The sequence below is a fragment of the Mycteria americana genome, chromosome 21 (genome assembly GCF_035582795.1).
Source record: "Mycteria americana isolate JAX WOST 10 ecotype Jacksonville Zoo and Gardens chromosome 21, USCA_MyAme_1.0, whole genome shotgun sequence".
NCBI lineage: Eukaryota > Metazoa > Chordata > Aves > Ciconiiformes > Ciconiidae > Mycteria > Mycteria americana.
The window spans coordinates 2,199,948-2,224,087 of record NC_134385.1 but is presented as its reverse complement, the minus strand read 5'-3'; the positions used below and the strand labels follow the sequence as shown (position 1 = coordinate 2,224,087).

Genomic DNA, 24,140 nt, shown 5'->3' with positions numbered 1-24,140 from the left:
CAGTAATTCAATGTTAAAAGGCTCAGGATGCAGAGATGTGCCTGTAAGTTTACGCTGGGCAGTTCTCAGAAAGAGTTGTATCTGCTTTTGCGCTATCTGCGGAGGACATTCGGTGCTAACGTCATTAAAGCTCTCTCCACAAAGTCTGGACAAAATATGTGTGATACTTTATATTAGAACCTGATCTAATTCTCTTTTAAGAGGGGTTCAGTTTCATTCCTGTCAAGTGGGCATTGGTCATGTCAGACCAACATATCTAATAATTAAGCACCGTTAAGTACTTAAAGTTTTTGCAGTAAAGATGCAGAATTACTAGACAATCGTTAGGGATAAATACTCCCCGTACAAAAGAGAATGTGTAAAAGCCAATTTTCAGGAACAAATTGGAACCTGTTGCAGTTTTCCGTATAAAACTGGGGAGGACAGACTGTTTACATCAAATTTAACTATTTTCTGCAAGTGTTCCGCTTTTACATCAAAAGTATTTCTCACTGACCAGAGTTATCTAGCAAATGAAACAGGTCGAATAATTTTCCTTAAATACTTTAATCTGTAGTATGTTTAGTACATCTTTTCCATTTTATTTTATTTTTATTTGCTGGATTACCTGTTCTCTTATACCAGGCTTTACTATCATCTAGAGAAAGAATGCATTTTCCAGGGCTTGGTACAGCACAGCCACAAAGAAACACGGGTCAGATCTATTAGTACTTCTACAAGGTGAAAGAAAGCCAGGTCATATTTATGTGCTCTACATTTCAGGGATTACTGATTGACAGGCCATGTTCTTATGAATAATAATAATATCACTGAGCCTTTCTGTGCTTGAACAATCATTGTATTTCCTCTTTAATAGCATGATAGGGTTTATATGGAAGACTCAAGAGCATAAAGCCATAGTGACCTTCCTCACCTGAGAAGAAGCTACTGAAAATGACAGCTGATAAAAAACAAACAAAAAAACCCCACATGCAGAGCAACTGAGATAATGCTCCAGCCACTTCATCTCCAGACACATCAGCACATAATAATCAGAATGATAACAACAAACTCAGACCGATGACACTCCCTCCTCCCCCTTCTTTAAACAGCATTTCATCTCACCATTTCTAATACTTGGGGAAAGAACCAATTCGCACTTTCTGCGCTGGTTACGCGCTCCAAGACTCCCTGAACACAGCCCCGAACACCCTGAACACTGAATCATCTCTGATGTAGATGGCAAAGCAGATATCCATGTAAAAGTACTTTTTCATCTAGATATTGACAGCGTTACAGGCGCTGTTTCCTGCCACCTCCCTAAAATTGTTGTTAACAGTCTCCTCACACAGCAGCAGCTCATGCTCTGAATGAAGCATCGCTGCTTTTGCTCAGCCTCAAGTTATCTGTATGTGGCATTTTCCAGACACATAAGCTGCAAACACATTCAAGTAAATGCCTTTTCCCCTACCCATTTTTTAGACATGGTAATGAATAGCAAGAATTGTAAAGGCAGTTGATACTTAGGACACGAAGAAAACATTAAATCAGGAGGGGGAAAAAAAAAGAAATTTTCTTATGCATACATACACATGCACCCTTTCTATTTATATAGAGAAAGCTGAACCATTCTTAACATAGCTTGTATCTGCTTATATCATAGCTTTTGTGCAGTGCAATACAAACCACCTTGGTTTGAGTCAAGGAACAGAAAAATTAGTATAACAGAAGCAAAGAGTTCCATCCATGAACCACTACAGCTGTTGGAGAGCCTTAGCAGGGACTGAGAACAGCATTTCAAGGCAAAACCCAAAATAATTGCCCAGCATCCTTCAATACACATAGTTTCGCCAGGGAGAGCTGCATCGCTCTGTGACTGATTTGGGGACTCACTAACAAAATTCCGTCTAAGTAAATCACAGAGAATAAAGCAGAGCAGTACAGCAAAGGACTTTTTGCCACATTGATCTCCTAACATGCATCGTGGACACAACTATGAATTTATTTTCCTTTAACCTATATTCAGTTTGCGAGATTGAATTCAAAGTGCCTCAACTGAAGTAACCAACAGGCCCAAGTGAAGAGCAGCACACATCCCTCCAGCTGCGTACAGCTGTGAGCAGTCCCATGCTCTTAGGTTTTAAAATTACGAATTTCAGTTGAACACAGCCTGCATGAAGGGATATGTTTTGGTGGAAGAGAAGGAGGAGAGGCTTTTTTTTTTAATATCTTAAATGGCTGACAGCTAATCATACTCCTTTCTTCATCAAAATATTATTCAAGGTGAGAACGCATGGTAATCAGAGACACACAGATCACCACGTAGCATGTGCATTCACTTCTGGAAGTGGAGATAAAGTTAATTAAATAGTCATTTAACTTCAGTTGAGAGGGATTCACGCTACTTGAGCTGATCAAAGAAGGTCAAAGAAATCATACCCACCCACCCCCACCACCCCCCCCATGAGCAAGACTGGCAAACTGGTAACAGCAGACGAGGAGAAGGCAGAGGTACTCAACAACTTTGCCTCAGTCTTCACTGGCACCCTCTCTTCCCACACCCTCAAGGGGATGGACCTCAAGATGGGGACTGGGGGAGCAAAGTCCCTCCCACTGTAAGAGAAGATCAGGTTCATGACCACCTGAGGAACCTGAACATACATAAATCTACGGGGCCTGATGAGATGCATCCCAGAGTCCTGAGGGAATTGGCTGATGTAGTTGCCAAGCCACTCTCCATGATATTTGAAAAGTCATGGCAGTCAGGTGAAGTCCCTGGTGACTGGAAAAAGGGAAACATTGCACTTATTTTTCAAAAGGGTAGAAAGGAGGACGCTGGGAACTACCAACCTGTCAGCCTCACCTCTGTGCCTAGGAAAATCATGGAAAGGATCCTGATAGAAGCTATGCTAAGGCACATGGAGGACAGGGAAGGGATTTGAGACAGCCAGCATGGCTTCACCAAGGGCAAGTCCTGCCTGACCAACCTAATGGCCTTCTGTGATGGAGTGACTACAGCAGTGGACAAGGGAAGAGCTACAGATGTCACCTATCTGGACTTCTGTAAGGCCTTTCACACGGTCCCCCCACAACATCCTTCCCTCTAGATTGGAAAAATATAGATTTGATGGGTGGACTGTTCAGCGGATGAGGAATTGGTTGGAGGGTCGCATCCAGAGGGTAGCGGTCAACAGTTCAATGTCCAGATGGAGATCTGCGACAAGTGGTGTCCCTCCAGGGTCTGTATTGGGACCTGTACTGTTTAATATCTTCATCAATGACAGACAGTGGGATTGAGCGCACCCTCAGCAAGTTTGCAGATGACACCAAGCCGAGTGGTGCAGTTGACACACTGGAGGGATAGGATGCCATCCAGAGGGACCTGGACAAGCTCGAGAAGTGGGCCTGTGTGAACCTCATGAGGTTCAACAAGGCCAAGTGCAGGGTCCTGCACCTGGGTCGGGGCAATCCCCGGTATCAATACAGGCTGGGGGATGAAGGGATTGAGAGCAGCCCTGCAGAGAAGGACTTGGGGGTAGCGGTGGATGAAAAGCTGGACATGTACTTACATGTATCAACAACATGTACTTACAGCCCAGGAAGCCAACCATATCCTGGGCTGCATCAAAAGCAGTGTGACCAGCAGGTCAAGGGCGGTGATTCTGCCCCTCAACCCTGCTCTCGTGAGACCCCACCTGCAGTACTGCATCCAGCTCTGCGGTCCTCAGCACAGGAAACACATAGACCTGTTGGAGCGGGTCCAGAGGAGGTCCACAAAAATGATCAGAGGGATGGAACACCTCTCCCATGAAGAAAGGCTGGGAGAGGTGGGGTTGTTCAGCCTGGAGAAGGCTCCAGGGAGAACTTATTGCAGCCTTTCAGTACTTAAAGGGGGCTTATAAGAAAGATGGGGACAAACTTTTTAGCAGGGCCTGTAGTGACAGGACAAGGAGTTAATGGTTTTAAACTAGAAGAGGACAGATTTAGACTAGATACAAGGAAGAAATTTTTTACAATGAGGGTGGTGAAACACTGGAACAGGTTGCCCAGAGAGGTGGTAGGTGCCCCATCCCTGGAAACATTCAAGGTCAGGTTGGACAGGGCTTCGAGCAACCTGATCTAGTTGAAGATGTCCCTGCTCATTGCAGGGGGGTTGGACTAGACGACTTTTAAAGGTCCCTTCCACCCAAACTATTCTATGATTCTATGATCAAAACCCTAAATCGAAAGGTATACTGCACAGAGTAGCAACCTTTTGTTATTTAAGCTTTCCTGAAGATACATTAATTGTGTAGTCTAATACATACACACAGGCCTTTTTCATACCATCTGCTTTAGCTCTCAAATTCTTCTCTACTTTCCAGAGACTTACGCAGGCGACTGAACAATAGAGGAATCCTGTCCTATTCCTCAGTGGACAGGACGACTGCTTAAAGAGCTCTTCAGATGCACAAGAGACACCTGTATGACACCACATAGTTCACAAGTTCTGTGCACGCAGGATTGACAAAAAGCCCAAAGAGAAATGTTGTAGCAAAGGAGATAAGAGGTCAAAGCAGAGTACAAGGCCAAGAATCACCCCCATTCCTACTCAGTGTCGGGGCAAGAGTGGAACTGATGGGGACCTGAACACTGATCTCCTTGTGTTAGATCAATCCCTCATCCGAAACACGATGCTTTCTGCTTAACACAGCCCAGCCCTACGGACATCCAGAAAGAGAGAACACTTCTGTCCTCCTCCATCATGAAATCCCTCCTGCTGGCCTGCACCTTGGTCACCTGAAGAGGGGCTGGGGGTCCTTCCACTTTTCTTTTTCTCGCACAAAACCACCAGGAATCACCAGCAATTCGAAGCTGAAGCTACAGATAGAGCAGGGCTCCTCCAGTAAGGTGGGCCCCAGCAAACTGCTTAGAAGTTATTTACTTATTTATAGTCAGGTTCTACTTGGACAGATGACATTTTAATCTCAAAACCAGAAAGAAATACCACTGGGTAAAGAAAAGGGGAAGGAATTACCATCCAGGCTAGGTGGATTTGAACGGATTGAGAGAAGATGTCTCACAGGAGCTTAGATCCAATCAGCACACGTCAGAGGATTTTGTGGGATAGGTTTTCTGTTAGGCAGGCAGGCAGGCTTCCTTTCAGTGCCTCTGCTAACTGCTTTTTATTTCCCAGCTATCACTGCTATGAACAGCAAGTCCAGTTCACAGCAAGCCACTAAAAACAATGCTGGTCAGCCAAACCACTTCCTCTTTTGCTGCAGGAATTGCTTTGCCTATATAATCAAAAGTCAGCTAGCCTCCTACTAATGGAGAAACCGCAGCTTAAAGCTAATTCTTCCTATCTAAATTGCTGCATATAGACAGCTTTAGTCTGTATTTTCAGCAATCCACACACACAACTTCCTCTAAAGTATATGTGATCTGTGTATCAGATGGAAGATTTACTTATGCGCCTAAATCAAGATGTAGACACTAAAGTACATATCCCACTAAAGAAAAAATATGGACCACTGAAAGCAGTTTAAGATGAGGATTCTTGCAGAAGTCCCAGCTGGTGCAAGACAGACAAGCTGATCTCTCCAGCTGAGGACCAGCTCTGTGTTCCTTTCTTTACACACAGAAACAAACTGATAAATTTTATAACTGTTAGACAGTGACCTCTAAAATTGCATTTGTGAATCCTGTGGAGCAAGAAACATTTTCCAGGCCGGTAGATTCCTGCAGGCTGCAGGACTGAACTAGTATTCAAACCTCTGGTCACATCACAAGGCTGAAATAATAAAACCTGTAGTTATAAAGAGCTCCCTCTCCTGCCAAGGTGCAGAGTTCTGTACAACATCCTAAAAGCAAATTAAAACATAATAAAAACAATTAAACATAACAACCTCTTGGAATGCAAACAGATAGAGAAGTACAGTAAGGAGCCCCGACATCAAGAATAGAGAAGCTGGCTCAGATGGTGACTGTGGACCCTTGGAAATGTCATTCTAGAGAGGGAACACAGGATGGGCCAACGGCTATGAGCAGAGACTGGGATTCAGGTTGGATCACTTACCACAACACTTTCCAAACAGGGAAAAGAAAGACCAGGATTCAGATTTTCAAAGTCAACAGAATTTCAACAGCAGTCGATTTGGAAGAAAAACTGACCAAAAACCTCTTTAACGCTGGCTATAATTAGAAGACATAACCACCAATTCTGACAATGAAAAGAAACTCCACTGCTTTGGAGAAGATCTTTCTTAGTTCTCACAACCTTGATCCATTGATGAGATGTAACTGGGAAACCAACATATGGAGATAAAGTAAAACAAAGAACAGTAGCAACAAGGATTTTTCAGAGATCTGAGATGCTATCTTCAGCATTTCACCTTCCTTTTTATAACTACCATGGTTGTACCTGCTTGAGCACACTGTGCATGTGTAAGGTTCAAATGGTAAAGAAGGATGGACAAGGCTTTTAACCAAATTGGCTTGGCAGTAAGTCTGAAATTTTCGCACAGCTCATTAGTGGTGACTTTTTATGGAAATGTATGCTGAAACAAAACCAAACGCATCTAACAACTACATGTTCTGCAAATAGATGCCTTGATTGAAAAGAAATGGCTCTCTATTATATGCGGAAAAAAAAGGAGCAAGAAAGGAGGAAAACGAAGGTTTTAAGAAAGAACCACCACAGTGAGAGTCCTTCATAAAGTACCCTCACACTGCTGGGCTGAGACTTCCAGGTACTGATTTTCAACACCCTTCACCCCTCCAGTCACGTACAGCAACCCACAGGTCAGGCAAGTACATCTCAAGCACAAATAGCCCTCCACTTCCAAATGCCATGAAAGCAGTAGCGGTATCAAAGTCTCACAAATTCGTTCATGTTTTCTGCATCATTTCTATACACTCTTCTCTAAAAATGGGCTCATCAACAGAGCAGCTGTACCACGAGGGGAGCAGCAGTGGGACCTCCTTGACAGCAAAGCGTCCCCATATTGTAGCTGAGCAAGTGTCACTTGATGTTTGTTTAAATGCTTAATACTGGATCCTATTTGCAAAGCATTAGCATTTCTGTTCTCCTGCGTCTGCACTGATTGATCTCATTTACATATGCAAATCAAATGCCAGTATGAGACACTTAATATTCCCTCAACTTCATTTAGTGCTGCAGCAACACGGGTCAATATCTCACTCCATCCTCTACTATGTGGGGAGGGGAAGGTTGTAGCTGAGTCAGCAAATGCTAATAAGCTTTGCTGCTTTCAAGTCTTAAAATCAATTAGTAGTATATTAAGGCAGACTTGCTGGGAGCTCATTTAAGTAATAAAAATCTTTTGTATAGCTAAAAAGAAAAAGAATAGGAAGGTTGACTCTTCCTTCCCCAGGGAGTTGTTTTAATCTGAAGTCATAATGGCAAGCAATGCATCTGCCACAACGTTCCTGAAACAGGGAGCCACTCTGCCATTTCTGCTGGCTTCAGACGGAAAGCACTGAGGGTATCCAAAAAAACCCAGCCTTTAGTACAACTTTTTCCCCCACCCTCGTTTGAACAATATTAACATACACAGACAGCAAGAGGAATTCAGAGCAACATATCCACAGCCACCAGCCCTCTGCCCTTGCATTCATGACATTAATCCTACGCTGCAACGGCACCTCCCTTGCCTTGACATTTACAGAGCAGCGACTCCAGGCTGTCACAGCACGAAACAACCTACCGAGTAGCACAGGCTCTCCAGTACTAACACTACAAACTTCTGGGAACATGCGCTGCCACAAGAAGCTGCACGATCAGCTTAGGCAAACAAACGGCCCAAGAAAACCCCAGCCTCCAGCCCCCCGGCCTCATCCACCTCCAGCAGATCCACTGAACCGCCCCCCCCCCCCCCCCCCCCAACCCCACATGTTCTGGCTTAGCTTCCCCACCCTGATGCGTGCTCAGCAGCAGCAACACTCTGGAATTAAGTGACTGCACCAAGACGATCCACTGAAATCAGAGCAAACCTAATTTACGCCAGCGGAGGGTTTGGCCCAGTACCACTCTGCGCACAGCTGTCAATCACAGGCTCCCACCCGTCCGACAGCAGATGAAGCCCTGGCACCTGACTGAAGCGGAGCTTTCAAGGTATTGTCCCTCCCGCAGATGCAGCTTCTGCAAGTCACCAGAGCCCAGAGCTTGCTGCTTTGTTCAGCCAATGCTACAAACTGCAGCAGCCACACAAGTACTTGACCTTGAGCACTTATAAGAGGCTGAGCACTTATAAGAGGCCCTCGTTATTCAAAGCCAAAATGCACCTCAGCTGGCAAGAGAGCTAATTCCAGCTTTATGCACCAGGAGGTATTTGCACCTGAACACTCCCCCCACCTAAAGAAGTGCCCCTTCATAAACAAGTGCAAGTACCCCTAGCCACGCTTCCCAGGGAAACACAGTGGCCAGCACAGCTATTTACATTTATTTCTTCATCTTCTAATCGAGATTTTTCTGAGTGCCTGACTACCTGATGTAGCACCAAGCTCAAAACCACTGCAATGGGCAAACACCTGGCTTATTTGCTTGATTTTACTTCAGCTAATTTGTTGGACATCATCTGCAAGCATCAGACTGAGCAGCACTTACACAGGTTCCTGCCAAGGCTGTGAAACATAATTGAGTCACTACTGTCATGCCAATTTGCCATCCATTTCCCTTTCAAGGCTGAAATATCACTGATGACCAGAATAGCCTTCTGACCATGAGAACAGTTTCCTCCATGGAACAAAAAGGAGTAAACAGATAACAGATAACTGGAAAGAAATAGCAAAATAGGCTTCACAAGCCAACTTTAGATTTCTCGGGTGGCTTTTTGCCCTTTAAAACTTGTTTATAAAACAACTGCTCTTGTCTAAACTACTACCAAATTCTGAAGGAGTCTTTTTTTTTTTTTTTTTTTATATCATAGCTAAGACATCAAAGGTATGTATTCACTGTCAAGCCAACACCAGTTCTTCCAGTGCTAGCACAGGCCAGTAGGAAAAGCGAGCAAGAAGCACTGGCAGGAACTCAGGCTAATTTGGGATAAAAGAGCCCAGTTGATGGACTTTGACCAACCAGACACTTTACTTCATCAAGTTTGCATCCACCACTCCAAACACGTGAGTGAACAGAACAGTTGACTGTGCAAAATCACTTGTTTCCAATATGCATATGGTACATTAAATGAAACAGTAGTTGCACATTGCGAACAGCTGATGACAAACAGGGACACAGCTACAAAACTGAGATACTGTGGAAAAATTCCAAAGAGCTGCCATAAAAAAAAAAAAAAATCTGAAACCATATGATAGGCAAACCAATTACCAACCAAATTTTTTTACATTAGGTACAAAACACTTAATTGGAAACAGAATCAATCCAATGCTATGCTTTAAATCTAATTATAACACTACTTCTTTTCCAGACACTACACTGTGTAAAACAATCCTGTCACTCAATATTATTGACAATGCTGCATTGCCTTACTGCTTATTTGGTATCTGGGTTTATCATGTAGTCCAAATACTAATACCTAGCAAACAAGAAGCAAATTAAAACGCACTGTGCTAACTGAATAGCTGCATGGTTTGGCAGAGCTTTGACAGCACGCTACGCACGCATTCGTAGGTGCTGTGTTATGAACCCTAAAATGCGAGCGGTGAACACAGCGGTGCACAGCGTTCTCCTGTTCCTCACCTCCCCACCACGCTCCACAGCAAAATCATGCCAGATGCTCCAGCACAAGAGGAGCAGGAGGCAAAGCTGCTGCAGGGCTATGTTATCCTTCAGCTATTTATCATTAGACAGTGTCACTGCATCACTGCCTCCCTCTCCAGCAAGACTCGAGCTTTTTCTGCTTCCCTCCAGGTTTATTGCTACTTTACAGGCAGCAGTGAAACAAAAGGGGTAGCACCTACTTTTTGTTCCTATCCTTTCTTTCAGGCATGACTTGGATTATGATCAATCATTTTTTTTTTAATCTCCATGTATGAAAATGGATTGGGGCATTTCAGACACAGGAATATCAACATTCAAGCACAATCTGTGGAGTTCTTGCTTTGTTTCTAGAACAATCAGGTTTTTACAGCCATTTGGAAACAGCAAGGTGACTCAAAACAAGTCAACTCACCCACAAACCTGCTAAGATATAAACAATAAGTAAGTATTATTAAGAAGTGCATGAGGCCAGCACAGCCAATTTAGGATTTCAGCTGCTGATCTCTTTGGCTGGTCTGAATGCTCTAAGCAAGTTACTGCAGCAAAATAAGCTAATATACCAATTTTAGGTGCGTACAATTAGATAAAAACTCCTGGGTCATCTGCTACTGTCCTCTGCTATCTCATTGCTTCTCCATATGGTGGGCCTACATACAAAATACGGGCAATTTCTCTTTACAGCACTCTATATAATTTGCAACAATCAGGGTTTAAACTTCAGGAAGGTTTTTGGTTCCACAATACAAACAGATGGGAAGTTTTCTAAAATTTAAGTGAATTACAATTTTGAACGAATTAACTATAAAAAGAATAATATGTAACGAGGACAGAAATCTTGACATTAATATTTTTCTCATCAATTCAATACAACTAATCCCACCAGCACGTTTTCAGACGGGTAACAGTATTTTGTACCAACATCACAGAAGAGGCTGGAGTTCGGGCTGCTGCTCCTGGATAGCAGCATAAAGCATAGCCAGGTTCCCCTGTTTGCAAACAAGAGACAGCTGAAAGATGCTGAAAGGAACAAACCAACTCTGCATCTCTGCTGCAATCATCTGCTGTGAATTAGTTTAAAACAGTAACGAGCATCTCAGAGTTACAGTGTTAAAGCCTCTGAGAGACAAAGGGGCATTTTGAACCCACTGTTTCAGAGTGCTGGCACATTCAGAGAAACACCATTTTATGGCTTCCCATGCTGTTCCTCTCCATAGTTTTATCTCTACAAACTGTGAGGGCTACAAACTTTTTTTAATTAAAACTTTAATTCTTGAGCACAGCTCTTTAATAACGGACAGTAATAGGGTGGATTCAGCATGCGGCTCTGGCCATTTACACATTTAGGAATCATTTCACCAGTTACAACCACCACTGAAGTAGAACATCAAACAGTACAGTCTAATACTGCTCCAGCCCAGAAAAAGCAGAGCTCTCTGTTCACCTGAAATTCAAAAGAAATGTTAAAACAATAAAATATTGTCTAAATGGGAAGACAACATCAGTATGCTAGATTTATTTTGTATTTAGCATCTTATTAATACTCATAAATTTGGTACACACCCTTTAATATTCACAGGCACCAAGCCACTCAGATTGTGTGCCTGAAGCTCAAGAAAGCACCTGCAGAAGCAAACCAGCACTGATTGTAATCACATTCCTCATCCCAATATGAATTTTCTTTACTCTTTTTAAAGGAAACACGCAATGCCATCAGATTCACTACTAACTCGGTACTATCGGCCGACTCACCACACCTACCTCCCATCGGCATCACGGGATTTCCCAAGGAAGTCTCCCTTGCAAGGACTGACGCCAGCATGACCCTAACTCAGCTTGTGAGATACAGGGGAGGAGGGGGAGATCAGCCTGAGGGCGACAAAGCTAATCTTTGCCAAGTCACAACCAATACTAAAATTAGGAGGCATAGTAAACAAAGAACAAAAAGCCACTAAGGCAAGGTACCTTAAGCACAGCAGATAAGGATGAAATGACAAAAACTGCAGGAGCAGTTGACTGAATGGGAAGTAAAGAACTATGTCTATTAAAACAGAGAAGTCCTAAAAAGGTATCGCACAGTCCTTGAAAGCTTTATGCCACACATTCAACATGCCCAATACTAAGCAGGCCAAAGTAGAAGTAGCTGTTAAAGTCAATGCACTCTGGCATGCAGACCCACACATTCAACTGCAAGGCCATTTTGGTTTTGAACACCTTAAACCATCTCTCGAAGAGACTCAATCATCAGACAAATAAAGCAACATCAAACTTCCAGAAAAAAAGAGCAGCAGAGCAAGGCTCAGAGCCTTCATCCTTCCCACGGCCACCAGAACAACGGTTATTCTGTACTTTGCTGCAACTCAGGATTCACATTCATCTGTCTTGGTCTGAAAAAGGAGAAAAGCATCAAGCCAGTAAATTTACTAAGAACCCTGTATGCTTCAAATTATGATTTAGGTACTGAGAGAATTGGGACCCAGCTAGATGTTTAAACGAACCCAATATGATGTTCGCTCAGAAGGCAAATTGGCATAAAAAGCACATTCGGTTATGGCTTTAGGAATTTTAGCCTATTCAGTACTAGCCTGGCAGTTCTGAAATTTATTTACGCAGTTGGAGAATATGCTTTGAGCAGCCACTGGACAAGCATGAGTCACCACATAAGCACCGACCAGCCCACAGGGACGGCACGGCCACACGCCATCCCTGGTAGGCTGCTCCCAGCTGTTTTGCCACCCTTTCACTCCAGCATCTCCTGAAGCCTTGGAGACTCTCTAGTCCCTAACAGCTTTGACCCCCCCAGTGTCAACTGCAAGCAGGTAGGACTGAAATCTAGACTGGTACTGAAGAACTTTCTTGCAGCCCAGTGAATCCGATCCAAACCATCAGAGCCCAAGTTTTACTCATAGCGCAAGCAAATTTGAGCCAAATTTTCAGAAACTCTTCCCAGAGTTTTATATTAAAGACTCATTTTCAAAAGACAAAGGATTTGTGCATCCAAATTCCTCCACTCTGGTCTTTGAAGAACAGGATCGCTATTTCCCAGTTTATCAGAGGACTTCCAAAAAAATGCACATTGCCCAAGGCCTTGGGGAATCCCCTTTTTTTAAGTACCCCCCCCCCCCCCCCCGGAAGTGTTGGTCTTTATCATAATCAGAAGCCGATTTGGACAGTTGTTATCTGTTTTTACAAAAATCTTGAATACCCTTGTTTCCAAAGACAGAGAGAACTCAAACTGATCAATTTGTCCTCCATTAATGGGGCAACTGTTACTGTAAAGCCAAATGAGAGATGGGAAAATGGAGAAATTAAGCAGTTTCACAACTTGTGCACAGTGGCATTAAATCCACAGAGCAGCACAGAATCAGGAAACCTCATTCGGGTTTAGCAAAAGGAATGGTCAAAGAGGGACAGGAACCAGTTTTTAATTGTATTTTCTAAATATGTATGCACAACTCCACAACCAACCCTCTAAAGAATGAGATATTTGTGCTTGAGAAAGAGGAGGGTATTTATTACGAAGGAAAACAGCACCATTTACTTGGGGCTGTTTCCCTCTGTATTTAAACACTTCTAATTTCTTAAAATAAGCAGTGTTCTTCTAGGCATAATTGTTTCTTTTCAATCAGGCACTTAGTGTTTGCAGCTATCAAATTTGTTGCAGCTGTAATCAAACACGATGTCTTGGGAAGGAAAATCTTCACCTACTGTTAAATCTTGCTGCATTACACAGCACTGCTTCTGCAGCAACAGGGTCCAGAGCCCAAAATGCCCTGGTTCTCTCCAGGGGTTTCCAACTGAATGTGGCTTTTGGGGGGGGGGGGGGGGGGGGGGGGGGGAAGAGTTAAAACTCTAAAAGTTATAGATGAGGATTCCTAAAAAAAAATGTATTCAACATCATCACATCCCTCTTCTTTTATATAGCACTTTCATTGTTAGAACTCAAACACCATGAATGAAAATAAAACCCCGTTTGAGAGAGAGAAACTGAAGCACAGTGCAAAACTGTGACTTGAGAACATCAGTATAGCAGGACAGGGACAAAGTTGAAGTGAGAATCCAATTCCTTGCTGTTCCTACTAGAAATCCACTAGACAACACTGTCCTAGCCACAGCAGGACAAGTCTCAAGTGAGAGCCATGTGCCTTCTACAGATTTCTGCACTGTTTGAAGAAAACATCTGGTTAGCAGACTAAGGAAATATCAGCCATCCCCCTTGGGATAGAGAAAAACCATTTTCAGCCTGCTGTGTTCCATGAACTCAATCAGTCACTGGTCTTTTCTGTGCTTCAGCTTCTCATCTTAGTGTCACCTGTCCTCTTTCCTCCTTGTCTGCTTGTTCTTTTGTCCACATCCAGTGCGCAACATTCAGACCTTGGGCTCCAAGGTCGGTGCCACTCGCACGCTGCACCGTTCTGCTCCTCAGCCCAGTCCTGCGCAGCCAGCACTCGCCCCGCTTGGAACCCCTGTGCGACCGTCCTGTCCCAGCCAGCTACCAAAACACCCCCAACCTCAGCAGAAGTTGTAACACAACGTCAGAGCAGAAGGAAGTTTTATGCAAGATACTCGGGCCCTGACTGCTTGCTTAGTGTTTGATAAACACTCGGAGAGTCTCAGAAAGAAGGACCTGTGCAGCCTCGAAAAGCATAAAGTTTCATTATGCTCACGAGCCTCAGTGGTTCATAGCACTGCGCTCTAGTCGCGTATGATAAAGAGCAGGTTTGGGTATCTTTCCTTAAATCCCTTTCTATTTTTCATACCCTTAAGACTAACAAGGCAGCCAAGAAGTAATGGTTTAACAAATAATAATATTTCATTTGATATCTACATTAGTAAACCAAAAAACCACCTGCTATTCATCATGAACTGCTATTAGCATTATTGAGGGAATGATGTGGAATTTATATCAATTTTCCTCTTATTGCAAAAGACTTGCCCAATTTATTTTGTCAACTTACTATGTATTCATTAGGTGTGTGGCAGCAATGATTGTAATTAATTTCACATTGTAGTCTAGGCATGTGCCTTAATATTAGCTTCACACATCTTTCAGGGGAAGCAATAAATGGAAGCATTGGTCATTTTGGGTCATTAAATCTTCAGGAATATTTTTCACAAGATGAGACTGTCAAGATTCACATCCTAGTAAAATTCTAACTTAGATTATTTACAGCTGTGTCTCCTTCGAAATTCTCCTGCAGCTGAAATGAAATGCAAGACTCCACAACAGCTGGCTAGGATTTTTCAGAAGAATCATTTAGTCATAAAGAAAGGAAAAAATCCCACAGTCTGAGGGTGAACAAGGCTAATTGTGAAATCATGTTGAATTCAAGGCACAATTTAACGGGGGGGGGGGACGGGACACACACACACAGACACAGACACAAAACCAAATTCAAAGATGCTAAAAGCATGAAAGCACTTAATTTAAATATTTTCTAAATCATATGTTCTGAAATGGAGCTTCATAAGAACTGCTTATATTTAGTAAAAGAATCTCTTAAGTAAAAAAAGCTACCTTCAGATCAAAGTATTATATTTAAATGGAAATGAAATTTTCTCTGTTCTTTCAATTCAGCAAAAAAAGCTGACCATTTTTCATTCCCAGTCATCCTGCAATGGTTGCCCCCATTTCTTTTTCCGTATCATCCACTTAACGACAGACTGTCACTTCTGCCCAACTAGTCATGCCTCCTCTCAAACCGTGGTATCGCTGTGGGTTTTCCCATATTCACAATGCCATACAGTAGCTCCTGAATGCTGTATGCACATTCATGAACACAAATTCATAGCAGTGTGTACAAGGAGCCATTCTGACGGTGATTTGCAACTTGGAAGCTGCGAACCCAGACTACATGACCAACGTGAGATCGTGCACAGCCACCTACATCACATCTGGGAACAGAAGCCAGATCTCTGAAGCTGTGACCTGGTGCCTTAAACCTAGAGATGCTGCACCCTCAAGCAGCATTATCCTCCATCGCAACCGTGTCCACTCCTTGAGAAATAGCTGGGCTGGGCAGGAGAACATCAGCCTTCTCGTTTGCTCTCAACACTGTCTTCCACAGCAGAAGAATGAATGCGAAATCACTACTGTTTACTGAGCTTTGAAACAATATTTGGCATCTAGAGAAAAATTGCAACAAACAGTAAGAGATCAGAGAACATGAAAAAACAGACAACGAAAACGGACAGAAACAAGCTGGCAACACACAAACTAAATGAAGAAAGATGAGGAAGTCAGACAACGAGGAAAAGAGGATTAAGGAAGATCTAGCAGCAAGGCACAGTAACATACAATGAAGTCAGAAAACTGTGAGCTCAAAACGGAAGCATCACAGGACAGCAGCCCCAGAGCTGGCTATTCCTCAAATTCCACTGTCAGTTCTGGCACCTGCCTTACCTGGGGCTTGAAAAAAGCTCTGCAGACTGTCAGAAGCTCACTCTGCCTATCTGTTCTCGAAGCATTTCTAAACATTCTCATAGTGGAAACATTTTTTAATAGTTTCTGCTACCACTGCACACAAGCCCTCCCTTTTTTAGCCGGTGAAATGTATAGCTAAACTGTGCGTCCTGAAACAACAAGAAATGAAGAAATATATACAGGTATGAGCAGGAGATGTCTGTGTTGTTTTCAAGAAATTGCTTGTAAGAGATCTTATCATGCAGGCATCATACTGAATAGATAAGCTAGGAAGATGTTAAGTTAGATAAAGCCAAGCTCAATTTATGTATTTCCCAGAGGGTCAGGGCAGAGCAGACATCAGTGTAAGCACAATGTTTTTGTGTCACTTTGATGCCTCCGACTACGTACTTTCTTCCTGTCCTCCTTTGAAAAAGTTCCTGAGATCTTTTGTTCCAGTTTTAAAACTCTATTTCTTTTGGTGCATTTCCCAATGATTGCTTAAAGGGAGGAGGAGAATAATGAACATGCTTTGATAGCAGATCATAAAGGAGCCATTTACTGCAAGGACTCTGATGCATTGTTCTGTCTTTAAACATGAATTATCGAATCACAAGCTATTCACTGAGTCGTAGATTACCAATGAACTGAAACAGCATTACAGCAGCAGTATGTCCCTTTGATCAAAAACACACTTATCTCCTCCTTTAGTCTTAGTTAACAACAATCCAAATAGCAAGCAAGTAGCTTGTTTTGGGGCAGGCTCAGGGCGGCAAGCCTGCCCCTCTCCCTCTCAAAACGAAGCTTTCATTTACACCAATGCTCTGTGTCACTCAGTGGCTCAGGTTAAGTTTTAAGCACATTTCTTCTTTTCCCCTGGAGATGCGCTCAGTTACCTGCTTTAAAGCCTCCTAATCACCAGTCAAATAAACTTCAGGTAATTTAAAACATACGCGACTAAAGAGCAGCCCTGGAAGAAGCCTTTGTACAAAATTACCTGCTGCATCAAGGTAATTAAAAAAAAAACATTTAGAAGCGTACAAGTAACTGTAACTAAATGCCAAAAAAATGAACTCTAAATGTCAAGAAATTACAAGAACAGCTACGTGTCCTCTACCACACAATTCGGGAGCAATGTTCTGTCATGTCTACTAGACGCCATGACTGACATCGTTCTAGCAGAGATTCTGCAAACGGGATCTGCCTTTCCTCACCACACCGCTGCGCTCGCCTGTCCCGACGGCCGCCCGCACCACCAGCATCCCCAGGAGGCACCTACCCTGTGCGTAAACAGAGCGTGGTCTCCGACTGGGATGAACCTTAACACCGTGGCCTAGCCTGAACCGTTGCCTTGCCACTGAACACCTGCTAACACACTGATCGCTTCAAGACTAATAAAAACGTCTTAGTGCCACTGCCGCCTCAAGGCAGAGCAAAGGTTTTAATCAGAAATTAGAGGGTATTTAAACAGAATTCTCCTGAACCTGAGCAATCATCAAGTGCAGAAAATGTTGAGAGACTACAATATCATCTAAATGAAGGCATTTTCTTGGTTTAATGTATTGGGTAATTGTCCGGTAGGACTCATTACCAAAAATTATCATTAAGGCTGAGAACTTCTAAGGACTCCAAAGAAAAACATTTACGGGGATAGAAAAAACATTCTAGGTTAAATAATCAACATTAAGTGTATCTCAAATTTTAACATGGTTAATTTGTTATTTACCCAGCAGTACCAGCTCGTATTACAATCAAGACCTGCCTTCTACTCTAAACAGTTATTTCATATATCTGATGACTTCCACTGTCCAAGATTTTCTGAAGCTACCAAGCCTTCACATACAATCCTTTACCTCCACAACCACCAAACGCTGCACATTGTTTACAATAAGAGACACACGAGGTGAGTTTAAACACTCAGGGAGGAAGGTGCAGGGAAAAGAAAAAACAACAAATAAGTGAAGAGAATGTAAAGCAAAAACGCAGTAGTGTCCGAGCATCCTATGCACTGCTGCTCTGCAGTCCCCACTGTCTCAGCTGTAAATGCCAGTGGCTACACGGGGAGCTGCGCTTGCTGTAACCCTGCAGATTCCACTGTCAAATCCCACATTGCCCTTCCTTCTCAGTCATTCTAGCTTTGCCGTTAGAGTAAGCTTTTAAAGATGTTTTGAGCACAGATGCTAAGAGGAAAAAATACGTTATGCTCGGAAGGAATTAGCAATTTCAGTTCTGAAAAAATGGATCAAGTTATACAAGAACCAGGCACTCCCATCTTGGATTAAGTGTCTGCATATGTATATATCCTGGTATACACTCTGCACCTTAGTTTCACATCCTGCTGTAAGCCAAATGCGGATACAATTCAAGACAATTACTGAACTGGGCAGACTTACCTTCATAGTTTGCCTGGAAGCCTTGAGCACTGACCGCATAATCACTCACAAGCCACAAGGACAGCACAACCCCTGTACTCACAATAGGAGCAGGCAGCTGGAAACCCGTTAACCTGGAAGAAATCAAGAGGAAGGTTACACTCACCATTTCTGCCTTTGACCTGCCAGCAAATCGAAGAGTGGGGCAGCTGCCACTTTGGCCAATACACCACAGCCTGAAGCGGGGAGCTTCAGAAAACAGACTGGTACAGCTTCAATTCAATAGCTGTTAAACAAATGCTGGGCAAACTCATCCTGGGCTTTTAACACCTTCTGGCTTACCAGAATAACTACTACTGTATTTCTTCATTGACTGTATTTTAAACCACTCTATCTGCTTCACACCTCGTTCACTAACACCATCTGCTCTGCAACGCTCTGCTAACCCCAGCTCTGCGATCTCAGAGCAGTCACCGAGCCCTTCAGAATAACTTTCCCCATCCATGAAATGGGAGCAATATTTAAGGTTGCTGAGTGAGCCCAAGACATTATTCAATAATACTTATAACACATTTTGAGAACCTTGGAGTAAAAACATTAGGTAAGGGTCTGAAGCATTATACAAACTACATTAAATCAAACACAACCTAAAACAGCAGGGGAGACCAGGCAAGAGAATGTTTTCACCAATTAAAAGCCCACGAGGGTGGCTATCTTCAGAGTATTTGTTCTGTAGTTTTACAGTGGATAAGTTTTGAAGCTTCTAGGAATCTTCCCCAACCCTGACCCAGCTGCACCTGCAAGAACAATCCCAAGGACAGCACTTTTCATCCTACATCCTAGTATCTAATATGTACCCCAGCGAAGACTGTGATGGTTAACACCTCTTTACTCACTGAGGAAATCAAAGCCCACAGACACGAAATCATTTGCACAAGATGACCTAGTAGATGTATTGTAGGAACTGCCTAGAATACAGACACATGCCCACAAGTCAGAGTAGAAAGAACTATATAAAAAGGCGACAAGTCTAGTGACCAGACCAAAGAGAGCACTGCAGAAACCCATAGCCCAGGTGTCTTGCCCTCCCCCTGGTTTTCCTTGCAGACAGAGAGCTAAATGACAACTGTTAATTTTATTACAAAAGCCTATTTGGTAATGATTTTAAACTAGCATTATTAGATCCCAAACACTAAATCCCTGATACTGTATTGACACAGTCAAAGAACAGCAAATGTACATTTTTCACAAACACTTATAGTTTTATAACTTATAAGCCTTCTCCTTACACTTGACTAAGGTGATTTACATAACAAACATTTGTTTTAAAGCAGACTCATACTGGATTCTTACTTGCCATTATCAAGGACAAATTCAGATGCAATCCCCATTGCCCGATAACTGTCCTAAAACCAGACTTTTACAAAACCGCAGAAGCGGCGTTAAGTGAAGGAACTCACTACCACACGGTATCATTCAAGCTCGAGTATTCAAGCCGGATCACAAGGACACAAGTAGCACGACATAAACAGGCTACGGTAAGAAAGAAAGTTTAAAGCTTCTTTTAAAGCTTCTTACAAACATTCTCAGAGGTTTATCCCACATCATCTTATAGAGCAGCTAGTCTTTCTTATGGCGAGGGCAAAAGATCACTCGTGATACAAAGCACTCTGACCCCTTAAGAAATACCTGTAAGTATATATTTGATGCAGAGTATTTCCTCTCCTGATATATTATATGGAATTAAAAAAGCACTCATAGAACAAAATTGGATCTTTAATTCTGGGGGCCACCATCCTCTCTCTGACCATGGGGTGAGGTACACTGCAATTTTCAGCCCAATTTCTCCTTTAAGTTGCCACCAGCTCCCTGGCAACTTCCAGAGACAGTGAGCGAACTTCCCTACTGTTCTTACTCTCTGGCCTTAATTTAGTAAGCCTCAAAATTATTTCAAACAGATTGAACTCTGACTAATGAAAGCTGACATGCTCTGCCCGAGAGCCTCATAACAGCAAAATTTCCAGTTATTGGCAAAGTTCACACAGTTGCCAGCCAATGATGGCAGTCAAGTTTTAATGTCAGCAAAGAAGTACTTACCTGCCCTCAGCATAAAATCCATTGTCAGTACAAGCTCAAAGAACAATTGCTCCTGTTCATTAAAAACATAAGGTTCCAGGATTTTTAAGGATTCAAGATAGTTTTACTGTGCACAGAACTGAGGAAGAGTGCCATAGTTTTTATTAATTTATTTTGCAGTTTAATTAAAATGGCTTATTGAAACCTTCATGCACTCAAAAAATCCAGGAAATGCATGGACCAGTTTTAATAAAAAGATAAAATGGACAGCAGAACATGACAATTTTTCTTCCTCTAATCATCACACAGTGTTTTATTATTGTCTAGGAATTAGTTAACGGTAGTCTGTGCTTTTCATACCCAAAGTAGATCTGTTCTCTTCTGAACTAGGCTTTTCACATCATGGATTCTGTTCACAGTCTATGTACTAGGAGGACCCCACTTTGCAGATGCTGGTTTTAATTCAGGGCAACATTTACATGTCTGCTTACCCGTAAGCAAGTGCATGTGTCCCATAGGAGTCAATGGGAATTAAGTGCTACAAAAACAACATTGCCCTTAAGCATGTATTTGTATATTTTCTCGTTACAGGGCCTTAAAAGAAAAGGATGGCCTGTGCATAAGGGCATGAAATTGTAACAGAGGGTTTGTTCTCAGTGTTTCTACAAATTCCACATTGACTGAAGAGACAATTATCATGGGAACCTCTGGGCTTCCTGAACCTCTAAAAATTAATAAACCCAACCATCTCTCCAGGCCCTTAACTTCAGATGTTCATTTGTGTCTGTCTAGTGTCCCTGGAGCAAGCAGAAGAAAATGGGCTGCCTGACAGCAGCAAAGGTGACAAACACTGTCTTCCCCTTTCGATCAAATAGCCTTTCTGCCCACAAAATATGAAAAGTGTCCCCGTTAGTGCTAAAACTAAACTTATTCAGAAGGAAGCAGGAAATACTGCTTCAATAAGAAAAATATCTACATAGCAACTCCTACCCTCTATGCCACTAATTTCCATATCTCCTTGTCCTGGTTTCAGCTGGGACAGAGTTAATTCTCTTCCTAGTAGCTGGCATAGTGCTGTGTTTTGGATTTAGGATGAGAATAATGCTGATAACACACTGATGTTTTAGTTGGTGCTAAGTCGTGCTTAAGCTAAGTCAAGGACTTTTCAGCTTCCCGTGCTCTGCCGGGCGCACAAGAAGCTGGGAGAGGGCACAGCCAAACTGCCCCAAGGGCTATTCCATACCGTATGGCGTCATGCCCAGTATAGAAACTGGAGGGAGCTGGCCGGGGGCCAGCGATCGCTGCTCAGGGACAGGCTGGGCATCGGTCAGCGGGTGGTGAGCAACTGCATTGTGCATCACTTGTTTTGTATATTCTTTTATCATCATTATTATTATTATTTTATCTTCTTTTGTGGTCCTCTTAAACTGTTTTTATCTCAACCCACAGGTTTTAGGTGTGTGTCATCACCTCCCCCCAATTCTCTCTGCCATCCCACAGCGGGGGGGGGGGGGGGGGGGGGGGGGAGTTTGCAGCTGGGTGGTACTTGGTTGCTGACTGGGGTTAAACGACGACACTCCTCCTGCAGTGAAAACCTGCACTAGAAATGAGACTGAATTCCTCCCGCTCCTCACTGGAAGCAGCTGCAGCCAAAGTAAAAGTTATTCCTCCTCTTAAGCTTTCAACCAATGCACACAATTGAACATTCTCCCTTCTTCTGATGTCCTCGTCTTCTCCAGGCAAGAGCACAGGCAATATCCTCTTGAAGAAACAATGATTTAACAAGGCCATTGCACAAATCGCTCCTGTAAAACCTCAGCACTCCTGTTCCAAAGACCCAGAAACAGCAAAGCTTGGCAGGACGCCCTGCCTTGTTTTGACCTGGCTGGTAAACTGTCCTCATGCCTTCCTCCCTAAATCTGCAGCCCAGGCAAATTTAAAGCATGGAGATCAACATGATGGCAGACAGAATATGAAATCATTCCCCAATGGCCTCATGCATGAAACAGTAATTCTGACACCACTGTTATTTAGTGTAGCAATAAAAAAAATATATGCCAAGAAGAAAGAAAAGCAGCAAACTCTGTTCCTTGTTTTTATTAAGGGCCATAACAAGAAGGTGAGGGCAGTAATAACAGCACAAATAATCATCTTCCATTTCTTCTGTACCTCTGGCCATACGGATTATTGAGTGATTATCCCCTTAAGTTGCTTGGAGCCAACACTGATTGTGTGAGATTTTCAATGTGTTTTTCATTGGCTTAATTCTGCTCCTACTGTGAGGAACCAAACTAAACCAGTGCCAGAAATACCACTTCATAAGCTTGCCCTTGCTTCACAGTACGGCAAAAATCAATATACCAAAACAAATCAACACAGAAATGCTCCACTCTATTTGCATCCTTCTTCATTCTTTGCCTCGGGTTTGCCACAGACACTGCAAGTATTTCTGGTGCGTGACTCCCCATTTGCAGCAGAACAGCAAAATCTATTTCACAGAACAGCTTTGCTAGAACCACCGTCAGTAAAAACTAGCTGCTGGTGTAACCACCACCTCTTGACAGGTTCTCCATAGTGCCACGAGCACCAACACCCCTCAGCACACCAGCAGCTGCTAAGGCTCAAGGCCTGGACCATACACTGGGGTCTGGTGTGCTGCTCTCCTCTCCACACAGAGCCCAACTGTCTTGCCTCCGTGATATATCACCATCTTCCCTAATGCCACAAAGTCCGTTCTCAGTGGAAAATTGTCCCATCCACCTATGCAAGGAGTTGAGCACCAGACAAAGACCCACTGACCGCTCCGCTCAGCAGGTTCAACTCACAACTGAACACTTCTTTTGCCCTAGAAAAAGAACAGTCAGCAGGACAGTCCACCTCTCAGTCCCTTTGCAAATGGCTCTCACCTCCATCTGTTGCACATTACACTGTTCCACTGTATCGAGTACAACTGTATCGAATACCGTGATGCAGGCTCCCATTTTGGAGTGCAGGTGCCATAATTAAAACAGAGCACATTATTTTTCTGGTAGGATGCCCACCATCAGCTCGGGCTGCAATCAAAATAGTTATTGCAGCTGGCAATCCAACAGCCTTTAAAGCATAAATGCTAGAGAAGTGTCTCAGAACATCTAATGAAAATGCATTGGATTGCATCGTTTAACCCAGCATTAAATTACACTACACCATACTTCAGTGATTTTTTCCTGCATGTAATTTAAAGACACCTATTAAAGAAAATTTCCCATCAAATGAACCACTCTCTTCACTATATACAGTTTAAATGACATGGTTCTGTAAGTGCTAGTCTGACACCCCTGCACTATCCCAGGACAATACTCAAGCTAAGTCAGGTGTAGGGCACCATGTTGAGAAAACAACAGCTCAGAGCGAGAGCTGCCCCTTGGAGTGGTCTTTGGAAAACAGTCTGGAATGAGCAGGCGAGTCCTCTTTCACACCGGGCACCCAGCTAACAAGGCAGCAGTCAGTCTGAAGTCATTTGAAAGGTGCGTTCATGAAGTATTTGACTAATCCATTATCAACTGAGGCCACCAGAAAGAGCCCAGTAACTTCCAATTGACTTTGAATTGAG

The 24,140-nt window shown here is 43.0% G+C and overlaps 1 protein-coding gene across 1 annotated transcript in view; it reads right to left on the bottom strand.

The window, feature by feature from the left end:
* Positions 1–24,140, bottom strand: part of CSMD2 (CUB and Sushi multiple domains 2) — a 315,212-nt gene that overhangs the window by 248,686 nt on the left and 42,386 nt on the right. Inside the window, 1 exon segment of the mRNA XM_075522188.1 lies at positions 18,494–18,606. Within this exon segment, the coding sequence (XP_075378303.1) occupies positions 18,494–18,606 (113 nt within the window).